General features: G+C 38.2%; 1 protein-coding gene across 27 annotated transcripts in view; it reads right to left on the minus strand.

Annotated features, from left to right (window-relative positions):
• Positions 1 to 16,875, minus strand: part of FHIP1A (FHF complex subunit HOOK interacting protein 1A) — a 95,860-nt gene that overhangs the window by 24,133 nt on the left and 54,852 nt on the right. For all 27 annotated transcript variants that reach the window (XR_014584455.1, XR_014584456.1, XM_083836353.1 and 24 more), the window contains 3 exons: positions 15,398 to 15,556; positions 13,204 to 13,290; positions 861 to 1,028 (listed from right to left, as the gene is read on the minus strand). Coding sequence is in view for 25 of the 27 variants with exons in the window: in XM_083836353.1 (XP_083692479.1) it covers positions 861 to 1,028; positions 13,204 to 13,290; positions 15,398 to 15,556 (414 nt within the window). In the remaining 2 variants the exon portion in view is untranslated. The remainder of the gene's footprint in view (positions 1 to 860; positions 1,029 to 13,203; positions 13,291 to 15,397; positions 15,557 to 16,875) is intronic.

Below are 16,875 nucleotides of genomic sequence, written 5' to 3' on the forward strand. Positions count from 1 at the left end.
CAAGGCTGCCAGCCAAGCAAGGCTTAGAAGGGTAGTCCAGTGCAACAAGTATTCATTTTCTGCCAGAAGATGAAACTGTTAGCAAAGGTAACTTGACTATCTCCGTAAGCTAGCTCTCCAGTCACTGTGGCGCATTGTGCCTATATTGGGAAGGGGCTCACTGCAAATTTGAGATAAACCTTACTACACGGAGGAGTGAAGAAAGAAAAGGAAGTGGCAATCTGATCACTTGAGCAAGAAAGTGCCTTTTTTTAATCAAACAAGAAAGCTGGCAATATCTCTGTTAAGCAAACACGCTACAACAATACACACTTGTGTCCTGAGAAATATATTGGCAATACTGCAATCACAACTTGAGCAATTTGGAGACATCCTTACAGGGCTCCCACTGTCTCCTACAAAGATCATTTGCAAATAGTTGCTGCTAGGCAGAACTCCAAACATCAAAAATGCACCTCACCTTGATTATGTTTATAAGTCCTAGGGATGAGTTATGTATGGCAGCACTAATTCAGCCATATCCAGAATGAAAATACTTCCAAATTTCCCTTTAGAGTTCTAACAGAATTCAAACTTCCAAAAGCCCTCATCTCCCTCTATCCCATTTTGTGTATGGGTCAGACCACCTCGCACATTTATCAACTTCTCAGTGCAGCAGTGCAGCCATAGCTAGCTGCCAGCATAAAAAAAAAAAAAACACAACCAACCAACCAACAACAACAAAACATTAAAAACACACATTTGGGTGGGGGAGAAAATTCCAAGTTAGACAAATGCTCACTGCAAACACAGGCTCTCCCATTTAATTAGTTAACCTGCATCCACACTGAGCACCTGACCTTGCCTCCTGCTTGTCTTACCCGGAACGGCGTGTTGATTCGGCTAGTAAGTGTATCTAGGATGTGCACATTCTCATGTCGATGCAGCAAAATAAAACGGAGGAAAATCTTGAGGAGGGCTGGCTCTGAAACACTACGCAAGAAGAGATCCAGGTATGCAGTAGTAGCCATCACTTCTTCCACAGTCACCTACAGGGAAATAAAAGGCAAATGCAAACATACTGTGCACGCAAAACATCCATCCTTACCCTGCAAGTATACGATACTCAGCACCCACCCTAAGCTCTCCATACGCTGCCAACAAAATACTGAGACCCTTGCTTTTAAACCTGCGAAGTAATGTGCTTCTGACTTACTCGTAAGCATTCTGAACCCATTTCTTATGTTTTGCTTCCCCAGAAATAAAAACTCCCCAAAACTGCCAACACCCCAGATCTCATACATACTGAAATACTACGAGCCAAATCCTGCTAGAAGTTCCCCACCACATTTCTGCTGTGTCAGGGGTTTTGAATCACACTTCTGCCATTCCTCAGAAGCATTCTCAGATGTAGTGAATACCTGGATCTACCGTGTTATTAAAAATAAATGACAACAGAGCAGAATCAAAGCACAGTACAAACTCGTAAGTCCAGAGCTTTAAAAAATAAAGAACCAAAACATGTCTATCCACAATTTTGCCACTATTTTCCATCTCACTCAATTTTTAAAAGGTGTGTGTATACACCCACATACACGCAAACCAAAGACCAAAGTGTTTGCTACTGCCTATTTGTATGTCAAAACACAATTGTCCCATATCCACGCGACGCTTGCATACCATTTGGATAGCCCATACTACTCTGCTTAATGCAAGCCTTTTGGAGCTTATCTATTGACAGTATGCACTGGCAAGGCACAGCAAATTCCAAAGGCCACCTCTGCACCACACGCTGCTGTTGCAAAGTCAGCTTTTTAAAAATAGTTACCCAGGAACCTAATAAGCTTAAGTGTACAAAGATAAGCCCTCATACACAAAAATCTTTCTGTATGAAAGGAAGTATTAAACATCTTTTGTTTACCAAACTTAGCTGGATAAATGAAAAGACTGATTTTATTAAAAAAAGAATCAAAGCTGTCACTTAAGAACTAAGAGGATTTAGAAGCGACTCAGAAGGGCAGCACTTACGTAACATGCCTTAAATATTAAAATCCCTGTTCCATTATGCCGCGCGTTAGCTACATGCACAGTAATGTCATCCAGCAAACGCTCCCTTTAAAGCATTTAAGATCACAAGCTGCTTCTGGCCAGTTACACAGAACATAGGAATGCTGTATACAGCCTGCAGACCTTATGGAGAGGGGGCACTGACGAGGAGAATGCAGAGTAGCTCTGAAGTTGAGGTCATTGATTGCCTCTCTTTCTCAGGCTTTATTCTGATACTCTGCTCCAACATCCTTAACATCAAGGAGCAGACTACTAGCTCATTTTGGTATTAGAAACAAAACACCAGGGAAGCTGCAACAGGCACATTTTTCACCAGAAATAAGCGAGTTCATTTCTCAGTTTATTTTGGTCAAAATCAAGCACTAAAACATAATAGTGAAAGGAAAGGAATACGGCACATTTTCACTGGCTCTGTGGACTTTGTAAAGCTAAGTAAACAACAGCCAGACATGTTTGCTAGATCTGTAGTTGTATGTTCAGTGCTGCCCAATACAGAAATGAGAAAATAGATCTTCCCTGAAAGAACATCTATTAACATATAATCCTCCAACTCAGAATCCAGTTTATGAATTCATTCCTCCTCCTTCTCCTACAAATTTCAAGTGAAAAAAAAAAAAGTTGTGAGATCAAGCACCCCAAAGTTACAAATCACCAGGATTAACACCGTGGCTACAGCTCTGGTTCAAATTCTGCATTACTGTAAATATTATGATAAAATTCCTTTTTATGTGCATATGCACGTAGGCACACATTTCCACAGCAATACCGCCACATCCCAACCACCACAAAACTTGCTCGGGAAATGAGCGAGGGGCTGTGCAACAAAGGAAATTGTTTCTGGTTGGAGCTGAGATTCATTTTTTTGCAATAGCCAAAAGGTGTGGGAACTCATGGGGTAAAATAAATAACTAACTAAATAAAGGCTTTCTGATTACAGCCATTGACTGTTGCCCTGAGAACTGGCATTTTCTGTTTTGTGTTTTACAGCAGCAAACAGTAAAAAGCAAACCCCAAGAAATCCATCATGTGACATCGTAATGATAGCATACAGTTCATCAAAGAGTTTAAAACCTCTGCCAAGAAAAGGCCAGACAGAAGTAATATATTGTTATGTCTCTGTCACTCCTCCTTCATCCTTTATGAGGAAAATGAAGCACGCACTTGGCCTGCGGGTTTCACAGATGTTCGCTGACAGCAGAGGAAGGGGCCTATGTAGATATATAAAATACTGAAACGGTAAATGAAAGCAAGCAAAGGCTGCAGATTCACAAGGGCAGTGACCTTTTTCTGAAATCAATGCTCTTTGGGCAGCTTGTGCTACATTTGTATCAGCAAGAGAAAGCCATACGCTTTTCAGAGTGTGCATCATGAATGAAACAAAGGGCAGAAGAAAGCCAGCAAGAGACTACTTTAGGAAAGAAATGTTCAATTCTGAGAGCATGTTCAGCGTTCCTTGCAGCTTGGGGACTAAACAAAAAAGAAATCCTCTTTACTGTAGCCAACACCTCACTGACACCACTAAACAGAGCTAGAAGCACCAAATAGCACTTAAAGCAGCCCAAATAGGTCACAGAAGAGTTACTTATAACTTTGTTAAACCTCTATTGTTTGAATTGAGGTTTTTCGTGCAGTGTGCCACATCATGTTTAATTCTTAACTCTTCTTGGGAAGGATGTTGTTGAATCTGCTTAGCCGTTTTCTGAGAAAGAGGGAAGGAGACTACGCTTTGTAAAGGTTTAAAATGGATTCATAGGAATCTTTTTGCATTTTCCAGTGAAAATGCACCACCTTCACCACAACACTCCTTCAAGCTTCTGCAATAAGTGAGGCTAGGGTCTATTTTGCAGCTCACCATAAAACACTCAAGGCAGGCAAGCTAAGGGTACACAAGTGACATTACTGCTACTATGTTCTGGGATTTCTCTCAGCATACCTTTGTGCGCAACTTGTCCATAAAACCAGCACAGAGATGGCCATTCTGCTTCCTTACAATAGCAACTCAAAATATATTGCTCTTTGGCATTTGAAACAAAAGCCATGCATACAGCTTAGGATCAATTGAGCTGGCAAGCAGATGTGTGCTTTTACAGTCATATCATATTTTCCCCATCTTGCATTCTGTGTGTGCTTCTTGTTTTTACTCTTCCTGACAGAAAGCGTAATTTCTGAACATTTGAGACACCAAGAGAAGTATTCAAAAAGGCTAATTTTAGCTCCTTGAGGCTAATTTCCTTTTACTCACTGGGATACATTAACCTGTCCTGAATGAGCCTCTAGAGAACTCACTTTCTTTTGCAATTAACTAAGGAAGGAGTTTGGAGAAACCAGTCACACTAGGCAAAAATCAGCCTTTGCAAAGGCCCTTTTAACTCGGTAAAACTGTTCCACATTGTACATAACACATTCAGTGTTGAAAGAAAGGCTGGTTCAATTTGTGCAGTTATTATTGAAGATCTCTGTTTTCTAAGATACCCAAACCATGATATTAAGCTTCATTCAGACTACCTGCTGTTGTTTGTCCTGAAACTAATATCCTGTGAGACAGATTTGGGTAAAGTAGGCAAATCCTTTCTAAAAAAAATAAATAAATCCGAATCAGTACTTAGGTAAACAACAAAAGAACAAATGTTCCCGGAGAACAAAACATTACTACACACATCAAGAACGTCCACTACAATCAAAACCTGAGGCAGCTTACAAAAAACTGTATTTCACTGTAAACATTGATTTCAGTATAATTTGTCCTAGCTAGCCCTCAAAGTGAATTTATGTGAACATCTTTGAAAGGATGATAAGAAACAAGCCAAAACTTTCACATATCCACGAGTGTGACATTTAATCTGAATATTCCTCACCTCTGATAATTCAAGGATCAAGAAAAATACCATAATAAGGGGAGATGAATCAAGACATGGTAGTTTTCTAGAAGAAGACCTTTGCTAAGTAAGAAAATTCAGAGGTATATTTTTGATAAAGATATTTCAGCAGTATTAAAATCCATCACTGCTACAATAGCAAAAAATGAAAACCTACCAGCAGCATACTTTGCATTAGATCCTTTCTACTAAAATTGCTCGGGAATGGTAAAGACTGGGGATATCTCTGCTCTTGAGATAACATTGTAGGATAGAAAATGAAAAATGAGAAAAATCTGTATCCATTACATTACTCAGACAAGGATTCTGCCATTTTTATTTCCATTATCCATAGTTGTAATGAAGAAAAGTTATTGGAATTTTGAAAAATACACATATAAAGTATGTATCTAAAAGATACCATTTGGAAGCCTCATCCACATGTTTTTCCTTACAACACCCAGTTGTTACAGATATCTTTGAAGATTACAGATACTTTTACAAGATACTTTTACTACCCGAGAGCCTTCATAGCCAAATAGATATTTGATCAGAGATTATTGAAAACAGAAAGCTACTTTTAGCATTTTAATACCCTTCTCTTATTATGTAATAATTTTTAGTAAATCTTTTCTTGCCTCTTCTGATGACTGATTAGATGGTGAGGCAGAACACCGTAAAGAGATCCAGCTTTTACAAGTCACTGTGCCAAGTAATAGCAGAGAGCCAGAAATTACTGTCATTGCGAGTTCAGTTTAATATATTACATTGACTGTGTTAGACCAATTGCACTGATTCTTTATTACTGGCTATTCTCCCTTGGGATCTGCACAATATACTTTCTAATTTACAGCTTTGTGCCTTCTTACAAGAGTACGGCTTTCATGATTCCTCCTCTCCTTCCTACAAGGATTTCACACTGCCTATGAAGAGACCATGAATGTCCTCATTAGAACTTACCTTCTAGATCCATGAGCAGTTTAAACCTGAATAAATCCTCCTCCCTGATTAAAAAAGTAAAAAATAAAATTCAACCATTCCCACCCTCTTCTCCTTTCTATTCATTTTCAACTTCTTGCCCCCTGCTTATACTGGCAGAAGTGTTCACGCTTCACTTCATTGCACAGTGAATTGGCTCAGGGAATTGATTCAGGATAAAACTACCTAGGAAATAAAGGCAAGCTTTATCCTCAATCAATCAGTTTCCCATCTGAACAAACGGGATCAGTGACAGAGAAAGTTTGCACTTAGGGAGGAACCAGAAAACAAGAACTGCTTCAACTTCCTTCTGCTTAAGTTAATAAACAGGTTCAGTTTGTACCTCGTTAAAGTTCAAATCAATTGCCTGATGTAAAAAGTGAATGGCACCTTTAACATATGTCCACTTTGTAGCCAGTAAAATTAAGTTTTGTAGCTACTGATGGGCTTCTCCAAAGCATAAGACTATTCAAAGTTTTCCATTAAGACTGTATTTACACCTTTTTACAGCAGCTGTCCAAACACTTCTCAGTAAGGTGAGAGATGGGATTATTTCTAACTGGAAACCGATGTTCTTTTAGGATATTTATAAAGATGCTACTTCCAATCAGTATAGTATAATTTACAGGTCATTTCCCCCTAGCTGAGCAGTGTAATCATCGAGCAAGTATTATTGAATTATCACAGTAGCATACCACTTTAGAGGTTTTCATTTAGATGGGTTAGTGAGCAATGTAACTGAGGTCCACTTGACAGAGCTTAATCGACAGAACCATGCCAGTGCTCCTAGAAACCTGTTCTGTTTGCTTGGCCAACAGCAACGTTTTTCACTAAAAAGCTGGTACAATTTTCCTTTATTCAGCTTAAAAGTAGCTTTCCAAGTAGAGAAATAACATCATAGCAATTAAATGCATATAGTGTAGCAGTAAATACTAAGAAATGAAAAATTAGCTTTAATCATATAATTTGACAAATTTTTAGCACTATCTTCAATAAATTGAAATTACACAAATTACATAAACATTCAAAATGATCAGGATAGCTCTCTTCATAACCCATGTGCTCTGAATGCCAAAGTAAATCATATGAGCTTCCAAGAAAGAGGTATATATAAACAATCTTATTTGCATCAAAGGTAATGTAATATTGCATATATGGTCACAGTGTGACTCCTTGTTACTTAGCACATGGTTTTGATGGCAAAAATCTATACCTATTAAAGACCTCACAAAAAGGATTACAATGATCAGCTTTCTACAATGGCACGACAAGTACCTAAAAGAATAAGGCAAATAAGCACTTTCTAATACCAAACACATAAAAACTAAAACAAGACAACAGGGCCTCTGTCACAACCAGTAAGACATCTTCAACTTCAGTGCCATTACTCTGATTCACTGTGGGACTTCAACTAGACTTTAACTGATGAGGAAATTAGCCTGATTTGATTACTTTGACCACTGTAAAATCTGGCCCCTGAATACCTTATATTTTTTGACAGAGCTCCAAACAGTTAGCTTTGAAAATAAAGTGAAAAATAGCCAGTGAGATAAATCACAGAAACGTAATGTCATGGCTCCCTTCCTGAGCAGAAGTACACCTTCTTGCAAGTATTTTTTCCTAAGTACCAAAAGCTAGGGAGGAACATAAAGATTTGCATAATTTCAAGTTGTAACTGGCACGCTGTCAAAAAGTGCCAGTCTTAAATTATGAGCAGATTTTGTCAGATAGTCTTACTTGTCTTAAATCCCAGACATTTACACCAGAAAAAACAAAGGATGGTTTGGGCAAAAATCGTGGGCTGTTACTACAAAATGAAAACTATCGAGCTAACCTCTCCTTTGTCCGTCTATCTTTATGGAGAAGATATTTTATTCTTTCTGGTTTTAACTAAATCTGTACAGAAATAAGGAATTCGTGACCTTGCATAACAAATGCTCAGACAAATCCCACTGAACGGCCCTGAATCATGTGTTTCCATTTCTCTAGAAACTCAGATGTCAGAAGCGAGGGAGGTAACTCTTGTAAGACGTACAATAAAAACCAACCAAAGGACAAGATACGGCTATTCACATCAGCCAGGTAATGCATATCCCCAGCTACACGATACAAATCTGAGCTCTCTCTACCCACTTGGCAATGTTCAGCTTCTGGGATATGAACATATTTGTCAATTCCTCATTACGTGGGTAGGTGGGATAACCCACGCAAAGCGACAACAGACAAGTACAGACCAGGTATAAATTAGGCTGCAAGAACATGCTATAATTAGGACGCTTATCTTTGAGAAACGAAGTTAGGGAGTCATAAACTTAGACAATGTTTGTTTTTTTAAGCACATCACAGTTAATCGGCTCCCTAAATAACCTTCAGAGAGTTCACAGTGAAAAACAGGTTATTTCAAGCCAGCTAGCCTGCACAATAAATTTGAAACTTCCTTAACTGGAAAAAACCTGAACTAGCTGATTCTTTTTTCAGCTACATATCAGCTCCCTGAGCTGAATAAAACCATCAAATCACACCAAACAAAGTACGTTGGTCTCCCCATCCCAACTTATTCATAGCAATGCATTGCTTTCTTCAATACTCTTGTACTGTTTCATTCACACGGTGAATCGTGTACATAGTAAGTATGTATGGGGGACAGCCTGCAAAAATTTTAAAAAGGCATTACTACGTAATTCCATGAACATTACAGACAGTTCAAGATCATGCATATACACATCTCAAAGCCTTGAGCCACGTACTGAAATTCTGAAAAGCTGTGATACTTTCACCAAGTATCTTGTTTAATTGTCCACTGTTTTAAGCAGGGAAAAGAGAAGGCCATTTCCAAACACATTAAGGACAAGAAGGTGATTAGGAGCAATCGGGATTTATGAAGGGGAAATCATGCCTTCTACAAGATGACTGGCTCAACAGATAAATGCAGAGCAGTTGATGTCTATCTTGCACGGTTTTTGACACTGTCGCTTGCACAGCTTTTGACACTGCCTTTTGCACAACATCCTCACAGACAAAATGATGAAGTGAGGTGAACTGTAAACCAGTAGAACTGCTGGGTTCAAAAGACTGTGATCAGCAATGCAAAGTACAGCTGAATGCCGGTGAGGAGGGGGCTACATTGAGGCCAGGGAAGTTTAATATCATCATTAATGACCTAGATAATGAGATGAAGTGTACCCTCGTGCAAGTTTGTAGACATTAAAAACTGGGAAGTGCAGTTGACAGACTGGATGGCTGTGCTGCCATTCAGACGGACCTTGACATACAGGTCCTTGGGGACAAAAATTGGCCACGTGCAAGCCGTGCATTCTTGCAGCAAAGATGAACTCTGGGCTGCATTTCCAGCAGGTTGGTGGGGGGCATCCTTCCCCTTTACTCAGCGCTGCTAAGATGTGCTGGGCCACACAGGACAAGAGGTGCACGGACATGCTGGAGCGTGTTCAGCAAAGGACCACAAAGATGACGATGCTGTGAGAGCATCTGATGTATGAGGAGAGGCAGAGAGAGCTGGGACTATTCAGCCTGAAGAACAGGAGGCTCAGCAGGATCTTATCAATGTGTGTGAATACCTGCTGGGAAGGAGGGAAGATAAGAGAACTATTCTCAATGGTGCCTGGTGAAAGAATAAGAAGCAATGGGACAATAAATGAAATCCAGGAAATTCCAAATTGACATCAGGAAAAAAAAAAAAAGGCAAAGAAACAACTAGCACATTTTTCTGAGCAACTTGCTCTAGCTGATCCTGCTTGGGTGAGAGGGTTAGGCAGGATGACATCCACAGCTGTCTGCCAGCCTCAGCTATGTTGCAGTTCTGGACAGAAACAGGAGAAGGAGAGACTGGCCAGCATGATCAAGGCTCAGGTTCAATCCAAAAGCGAGCAACCCTCCTCATACCAGACATTTTGTTCATATCAAAATACCTCAGTTGATAAAGCAAACCAATGTTGCTGTTGCTCCACGAGGGATTAAAAGATAATAAGGTTATTAGCTACACAATTTATTGAATATTGCTTGTATGGTTGTTTGGCTTATTTTATTTTATATACTTGAATAATCTAAATTAGATTTGGTGATCAGACAGGAAGTCATATTAATGTGATTTGTTGATGCAGCTGTTGTTGTTTTACACAGAAATCAAATTCTATCACAATGAGAACACAGAAGATTGAAGATTTCTTTCTTAGATGTCTGCATTCTCAACTGGAGCTGTCTTTTCAAAACAACAAATTCACGTCTGTGTCTCTCTGCAAAGCAATTTTGAACTCAAAACATCCATTTCTTGAGGGAAAATTGGAGTAGAATACATAGAGAACAGATCTGAAGTTGTATGCCAACAGAGCCAAAAGCTCCTCTCTCTTCTGAATTCTGCATTAAGCTAGAACCATGGGTACCAGGCTAGATGTGGGATGTTAGGGCTTGCATGCCATACAAGGTCTGGACTCGCTTCCTTCCATGTCTGTCATCAGCAGGTATCAGAAGCAGCTGTTCCATACCAATTAAATTCTACTAATAAGATTTCCATGAACAGAGATTTACAGAACATGTACTAATAGTGCATAGACTAAGGTGCATAACTAATAGAACATGTACTAATAGACACTAATCAGTGTCCAGAGGAGGGCGACAGTGTTCAGAGGAGGGTGACGAAGATGGTGAAGGGCCTAGAGGGGAAGACATATGAGGAGTGGCTGAGGGCACTGGGCTTCTCCAGCCTGGTGAAGAGGAGGCTGAGGGGGGACCTCATCGCAGTCTACAACCTCCTTGCGAGGGGGAGCGGAGAGGCAGGTGACCTATTCTCTGTTATCACCAGTGACAGGACCCATGGGAACGGTGTGAAGCTGAGGCAGGGGAAGTTTAGGCTGGACATCAGGAAGAGGTTCTTCACCGAAAGGGTGGTCGCACACTGGAACAGGCTCCCCAGTGAAGCGGTCACTGCACCAAGCCTGTCTGAATTTAGGAAAAGATTGGACTGTGCACTTAGTCACATGGTCTAAACTTTTGGGCAGACCTGTGCGGTGCCAGGAGTTGGACTTGATGATCCTTATGGGTCCCTTCCAACTGGGGATATTCTATGATTCTGTGACTCTAATAATTAGCATCTCTTCCTAATCCCTCTTTAACCTTCCCCAGATCTGTCTTCCAAATCAGGTTTTTATACCATGCTCCTATATTCATGTCAAAATTAATCCAAGCAACCCAAACCGATAAACAACTGGATAAAAAAAATCAAGATGCATGTAGTATTATTCAACGAAAGTAATGGAAGTACTTCTGTTTTAAAACCACCATGATGCCTCTGGCCTTTCTCTCATTTTGGCCCCTTTGGTTTTCAGCTTTGTGTTATTAAGGAGAGAAAACCAAAAGTTCCATTACAACACTGAAGTTCCCAAATGGATGATACTTGCTTACTCCTCAACACAGCATGAACTTTTGGAATGACCGCTAGAAATCACTGTAGCGTATGAAAGAGCTGATACAGCATAATTATCTGTCTTAGCCCAGAGGCATCTGTCCCAAAAGCAAAGATGTAAAACATTTATTTTCCATTAAATTAATGTGGCACAACACAAAGACTGAAGAGGTCAAAAGTACCTCTCTTTATTTATTTCTTTTTGCTAGAGATTTTGGTCTCACGTACGTGAGAGCCTTGTGTCAAATCCACTAGATGGTGCAATACATCTTCTCCGTTAAGTGTGTTTGGGGTTTAAATATATAAAATATTTATTTTTTAATGACAAGTCAAACTTAATGCTAATCAAGGAAAGGTTTATTAATGGAAGAAAAAGGGTGCAACAGAATGTAAGGGCTCAGGAAAGACCTGGGCTCGAAGCTCATGTATGTTAGCAGCCAACACCTCCATTTTCAGGACAAGTATGATTTCACCCAATTTCAGAATATATAAATGCGGTTCAATAAAATTTCTATCACATGAAGAAGCTAATCAGAACAGCATGCTTTAAAGGATTTAAATAATCAAGCCGATAGAGGTTCGGAGTTATATTGACCAATAAAAATAGCATTCAGCTGTATGGTAGTATTCAAGAACCCTAAAATTTGTCTTAAGCACTTCAGAGGTTAAAAACAGTACCTACTAAAACTACAAACCCACGGCTACCTTCTGACATCTCACTTGTTATCTGTAACGTTGACCTAAAGCTAGCTCCCGTTTCACTTTTGATTGTACTTCCCAGCGTTTGTACTGGATTAAGTCAAGAAATTTCTACAAAATAGAAAAAAAAATCCTGTCAGGTAAGGGGGTGAACTATCTGAATGACAGAGTACAAACTTAATCCGGATCGCAGCCAAATTTTATTTCAGCCCCTGCCAAATTCTCAAATGTTTGCGTTCTGCTGAACTGTTGAAGATTCTACACCGCTTATTACTTTATCGGTAAGTGACTGCTTACCACAAGGAATTGTGTGTACTGCCAAGACAAGTCCTACAGTAGGAAGTATGATATGGTGTTTCACTGGCCTCTCAGAAATGGAACAGGTGCACAGCTTTCTGCTTGGCAGGCTTAGTAAAAATTAGTAGAACTTGAAAAAGTTATATATTAGTCCTCTCCTGGCAATTTTTGGTAGATATCCAAAAAAATCTTAATTTTTATTCTCATCAATTCCTGCTTTTTCTCCTCACACAAGATGTTCTTTTTTAGCAAAATGACTGTTAGTTGACATATTCTGCAGGACACGCAGTTTCCTGCAGTCCAACAAAAATAAAAAAATAAGAAAATCAGTAATTCACCAACATCAGTGAAACATTTTGCAAAGGATAATCACTAAAACTCAAAGATTTTTTTTTCTTTGAAGTAATATAAATTGCACCCTAGCACATTAGAAAACTGACATAAAATTCCATTTCTTCTCCACTTTATGAAAATAATTCTATCAACTGTGATAAGGAAACACTACCTACTTAGCTAAAGTTGGGGGAATATTTATTGACAGAACATTTTCCTTTTCGACATTTGGAATTTGGCCATTTTCCTTTTGGAAAAATATTAATTTGGAAAAAAATCCTCATGGAAATGTCTGTCATGATGAAATGCTGTCTAAATGGTCACTGCTTTTTGATGGTACGTCAGCCTAGTGCAACAAAAATTTTTTGATTCTCCATTTCACTTCAAAATTTTAAACATTTTCATAAATATCCCCATCTTACTTAACAATCTGCATAGAGTAAATAGGAATTATGGAAGGAAAAGGTGGGAAGTCAGCCTAGAACTCACTACTGTTAACTATGTTCAATAGTATCTTCACACAGAGGTCATCCACAATGTCTTTACCTCATTCAAGCCACGCTTGCATTCACCACTGACCTTGTGGAGCGCAGGAGCCATTACGGGCACCAAAAATCCATTGTAAATGTAATTCACAAGCTGGTTACGTATCAAAGGATGTGCGACCTAAGGGGAAAGGAGGTGAGGAAAGACAGATAGAACAGTTCCAGTGAGATTTCAAACAAGACAAGGAAGATACTACTACTGCCCACTACCAAAATAATTTCACATTTAAAAAGCCATGTTAATTTGTCCTTCTCACTAGCATTTTCTGTGATATGGATTCTTAAAGATTGTGTGTTCCTCAAACACAAACTGTGTTTAATTACAGTAAGCCTGCCAACAGTGGGAGAACAGGGCTTTTCAATCTCCCCGTGTGTTGACAAAGACAAATGGATGGACAGCAAAGCGTGCATGCCCATGCATCAAGGAAGACTTGAGATTCTCAATTTAGCTCCTGCAACCTTCTCAGGGTCACTTGAAGGTGAACTTGCCATCATTAAATTGTCCTCTTACAACAAGGAAACGCAGAACAACTGTTTTCCTGTGTTTTAAGAGTAGGTAAACCAAAGCGTTCACTAGGCTATGGCGTAAGAACGTTCAGTTCACATGCTCTTCCTCCAATCACTGGGGAAGAAAAAAAAACAGAAAAAAAGAAAAGAAAAAACAACATACTTTATTCAATAGGTTATTAGCTTTAAAAAAATTGAACTGCTATTGGAAGCCAAAAATCCACTTTTATAATGATGCATTCACTATTTTCCACAAAATGAAGCATATTATCAATTAATGCATTTAAAAGAAATTTAATAAGAGCAAAAAAAAATCCCTTCTGAAGCACTCCAGGTTAATATATTCTGTTTGAAGTTTGTATTTAAACTTGAATGTCACAGCCTACATGCAGCCACAAATACATTATCCTACTTGCAATTCTTCCCAGAATTCCTATAATTTATAACCCTCACTTTGAAAAGGGGAAGAAAAATGGTTACCCTTCTTCATGCTGTGATCCAGGGAAAAAGTAGTAAATGGCAAGAGGTCTTGGCTACACTGTCCCTTATTAATCTCTGGCTAAAGTTTTTCAGTCAGCACAGAACAAGCCACAGCACAAAAACCATTCCATGCATTAAGCAAAAATTCCTGCAGTAACTGACTTTTCTTCTGCGCATTGCTGAAGATAGACTATAAAGACACAATCAGGCAGCACTCAGAAACTGCTCTTTTGTGCATGTCAACTTAAGATCTTTAATCATTTTCAGTTTATTTGAAAAGCAGTTTTAAAATTATATATTCTTCTTTAATTCGTCTGCTGTAACTTTTGCATGGACTCTAAAAAAGGTATTAAATATTACCTCCTACAGATATCCTGTATAAAAACACCACTTGGACACATGTTTAAAAAGTCTTTTATACTGCATTTAAAGAATGACAGCTACTATTATTCTCACCTGTTAAATGCTTTAATAGTCAATCAGTTGCTTTACTGTATTTTGCATGCATCTCACTACAACTTATTTTTTATTTAACAGTAAATGTTATTTTCAATCCTATTCAGCACATTTCTTCAAGTAACACATACCTACAGTCCGTGTAGAATTTATATCCTATGTTAATAAAATATTGGGCAAGCGCTCTATAGGGTCCTCTGTCCTTAAAAAATAATACAAAATGGATTTTTCTGGATCAAAGCCAGAAAAAAAAAATCAAGAAACAATTATTAGGAACAGAGTATGTACTCTAAACAGGCCAATCTAAAATTAATAATTTAAGTGCAGCGGTCACTGAAAGGCAAAACAGACAATTTTCTTGTGTACACTGTTATAAGAGCTTAGACAAAGACAGAATGTTTTTTAACACAAATACATAAATACTACCCCCCCCGCCCCGCGTAAAGGCATTCAATTTACTTTTAATATTAACAGTAGTATTAAAATGCAATAAACTTTTTTTTTTAAATAAAGAAAATACTCCCAATTTTGTGATGAAATATCAAGAAGCAGCACAATTATACTGAATTTATTAGAAACATTTGTCATTTGAAAAACAAAAACATATTAATTCATCCTTACAACTGGGACAATCAGCACAAAGCCTTCACTTTATAAGCAACTTATTTAGCGTAACGTACAAGTCCATGCCATCAATAAGGGAAACTAAACTCCATCATTCAAAAACTTTTGCGGGGTATACAAAACCATTGCTTCAAGAGAACAGGACAACTCTGCTCCATTACCTGTATCACAGCATTGCAAAATTCAAGAGAATTCATGAATTGCACAAGGGCTGGTGACAACAGCCAGTCATCTTTCAGTAGACAGTGCCACTCTTCCCCTTTTTCTTCCAACTTTGTAGGCAAAGATGAATAGAGGCCACTTAGTCCTGTTGCCAGCACCTGTATTTCAAAAGCAGAAGAGAAATAAGTTAAGTTTCTAAATGTTCATCTGCTTGAATGGCATTGCCGCACAACAAATCATTTCTCTTGCTAGTTTTAGTAACTCAAGAGACTGTTATGATTAATTCAGTTTCCTTTGAAAGAGTTCTGTGGCAGAAAAACGTGAGTATTTTCAAGAGCCTTCTACATATTACCCTTCCTCCAAGAACTGGTACTTATGAGAAAGTGATGTGAAAAAGCAGATTGTCTTGTATTCTTTATCAGAATTTATATTTTTTTTAAATGCTTGTAAAATTATTTTACACTTTCCTTCATTTATCCTCCAGAAGAAGCCATCATTATCATATCTCCATAGACTGTCACTTGCAGATGGTTTGAATGTTACTACTTACATATATAAATTCATATATAATTATTATTAGTTAATTACCTAATTATTATTATATATATTATATAAAATTATTTCACCAGGAAATAGAAAAAACTAGAAATGGAGGGGTAAGTGTCCCCATCAACAAAAATGAAGTTCAGTCTCACTCTGGCCACAGATATGTGTTGACTTCTATTCATAGACATTGGTATTCAGTTGAATCCAAGTCACAAAAAGAAATTTTTAACTGTTAATAATTTCTCTTTGTTCCTTCTTATTTACTTGGAAAAGGGAAGGGAAGGGAAGGCAAGGGAAATAACTTACTGTACAGACATTGTTTCCAGTGCTATTAAGGCTTACAGGTGATCTATGTAGAATATTATCACAAAAGCGCAAAAATGTAATTTTAGTTACAATTTTAAAAGCATATTTCCAAAAAAACATCTTTTTAAGTGTTACTGAATATATCAAGAGCATTGGGAGTTCAGGACCAAACTTTTAATTATTAACATTATTTGAAGCTGGAAATTTTTTATTTTACAATTCTCATCCTTCTCACATGATTTTCTACAACTTCAGGGCACTTTTTAAGATGATGTTCATTTTAATGGGACCATTAAGACTCAGCCTGATGGAAACCTTTTTAGTTTTCATTCAGTGAACTCTTACAGGAATTCGTCTGTCCAGAAATGGCTACTTGGCATCTACAGGGCTAGACAGTCAAAGCCGAGGTGAAACACAACTGTTTTATCCATTAGAAAACAAACACTTGACAATGCGCAGGTCAACGACCCAAGGGTTCATGGAAGGGGATTGAGGTGTTGATGACATGCAAGTGTAACCAATTACAATTGTTAACCTATCCAGCTGAGCAAAGGCTGTCTTTCTGAATGCTTTCCATTTCTAAAAAATCACAAAACTTTGAAGATGGGCTTATTCTGGTGTATAT

The sequence above is a fragment of the Anser anser genome, assembly GCF_964211835.1.
Source record: "Anser anser genome assembly, chromosome: 4".
NCBI lineage: Eukaryota > Metazoa > Chordata > Aves > Anseriformes > Anatidae > Anser > Anser anser.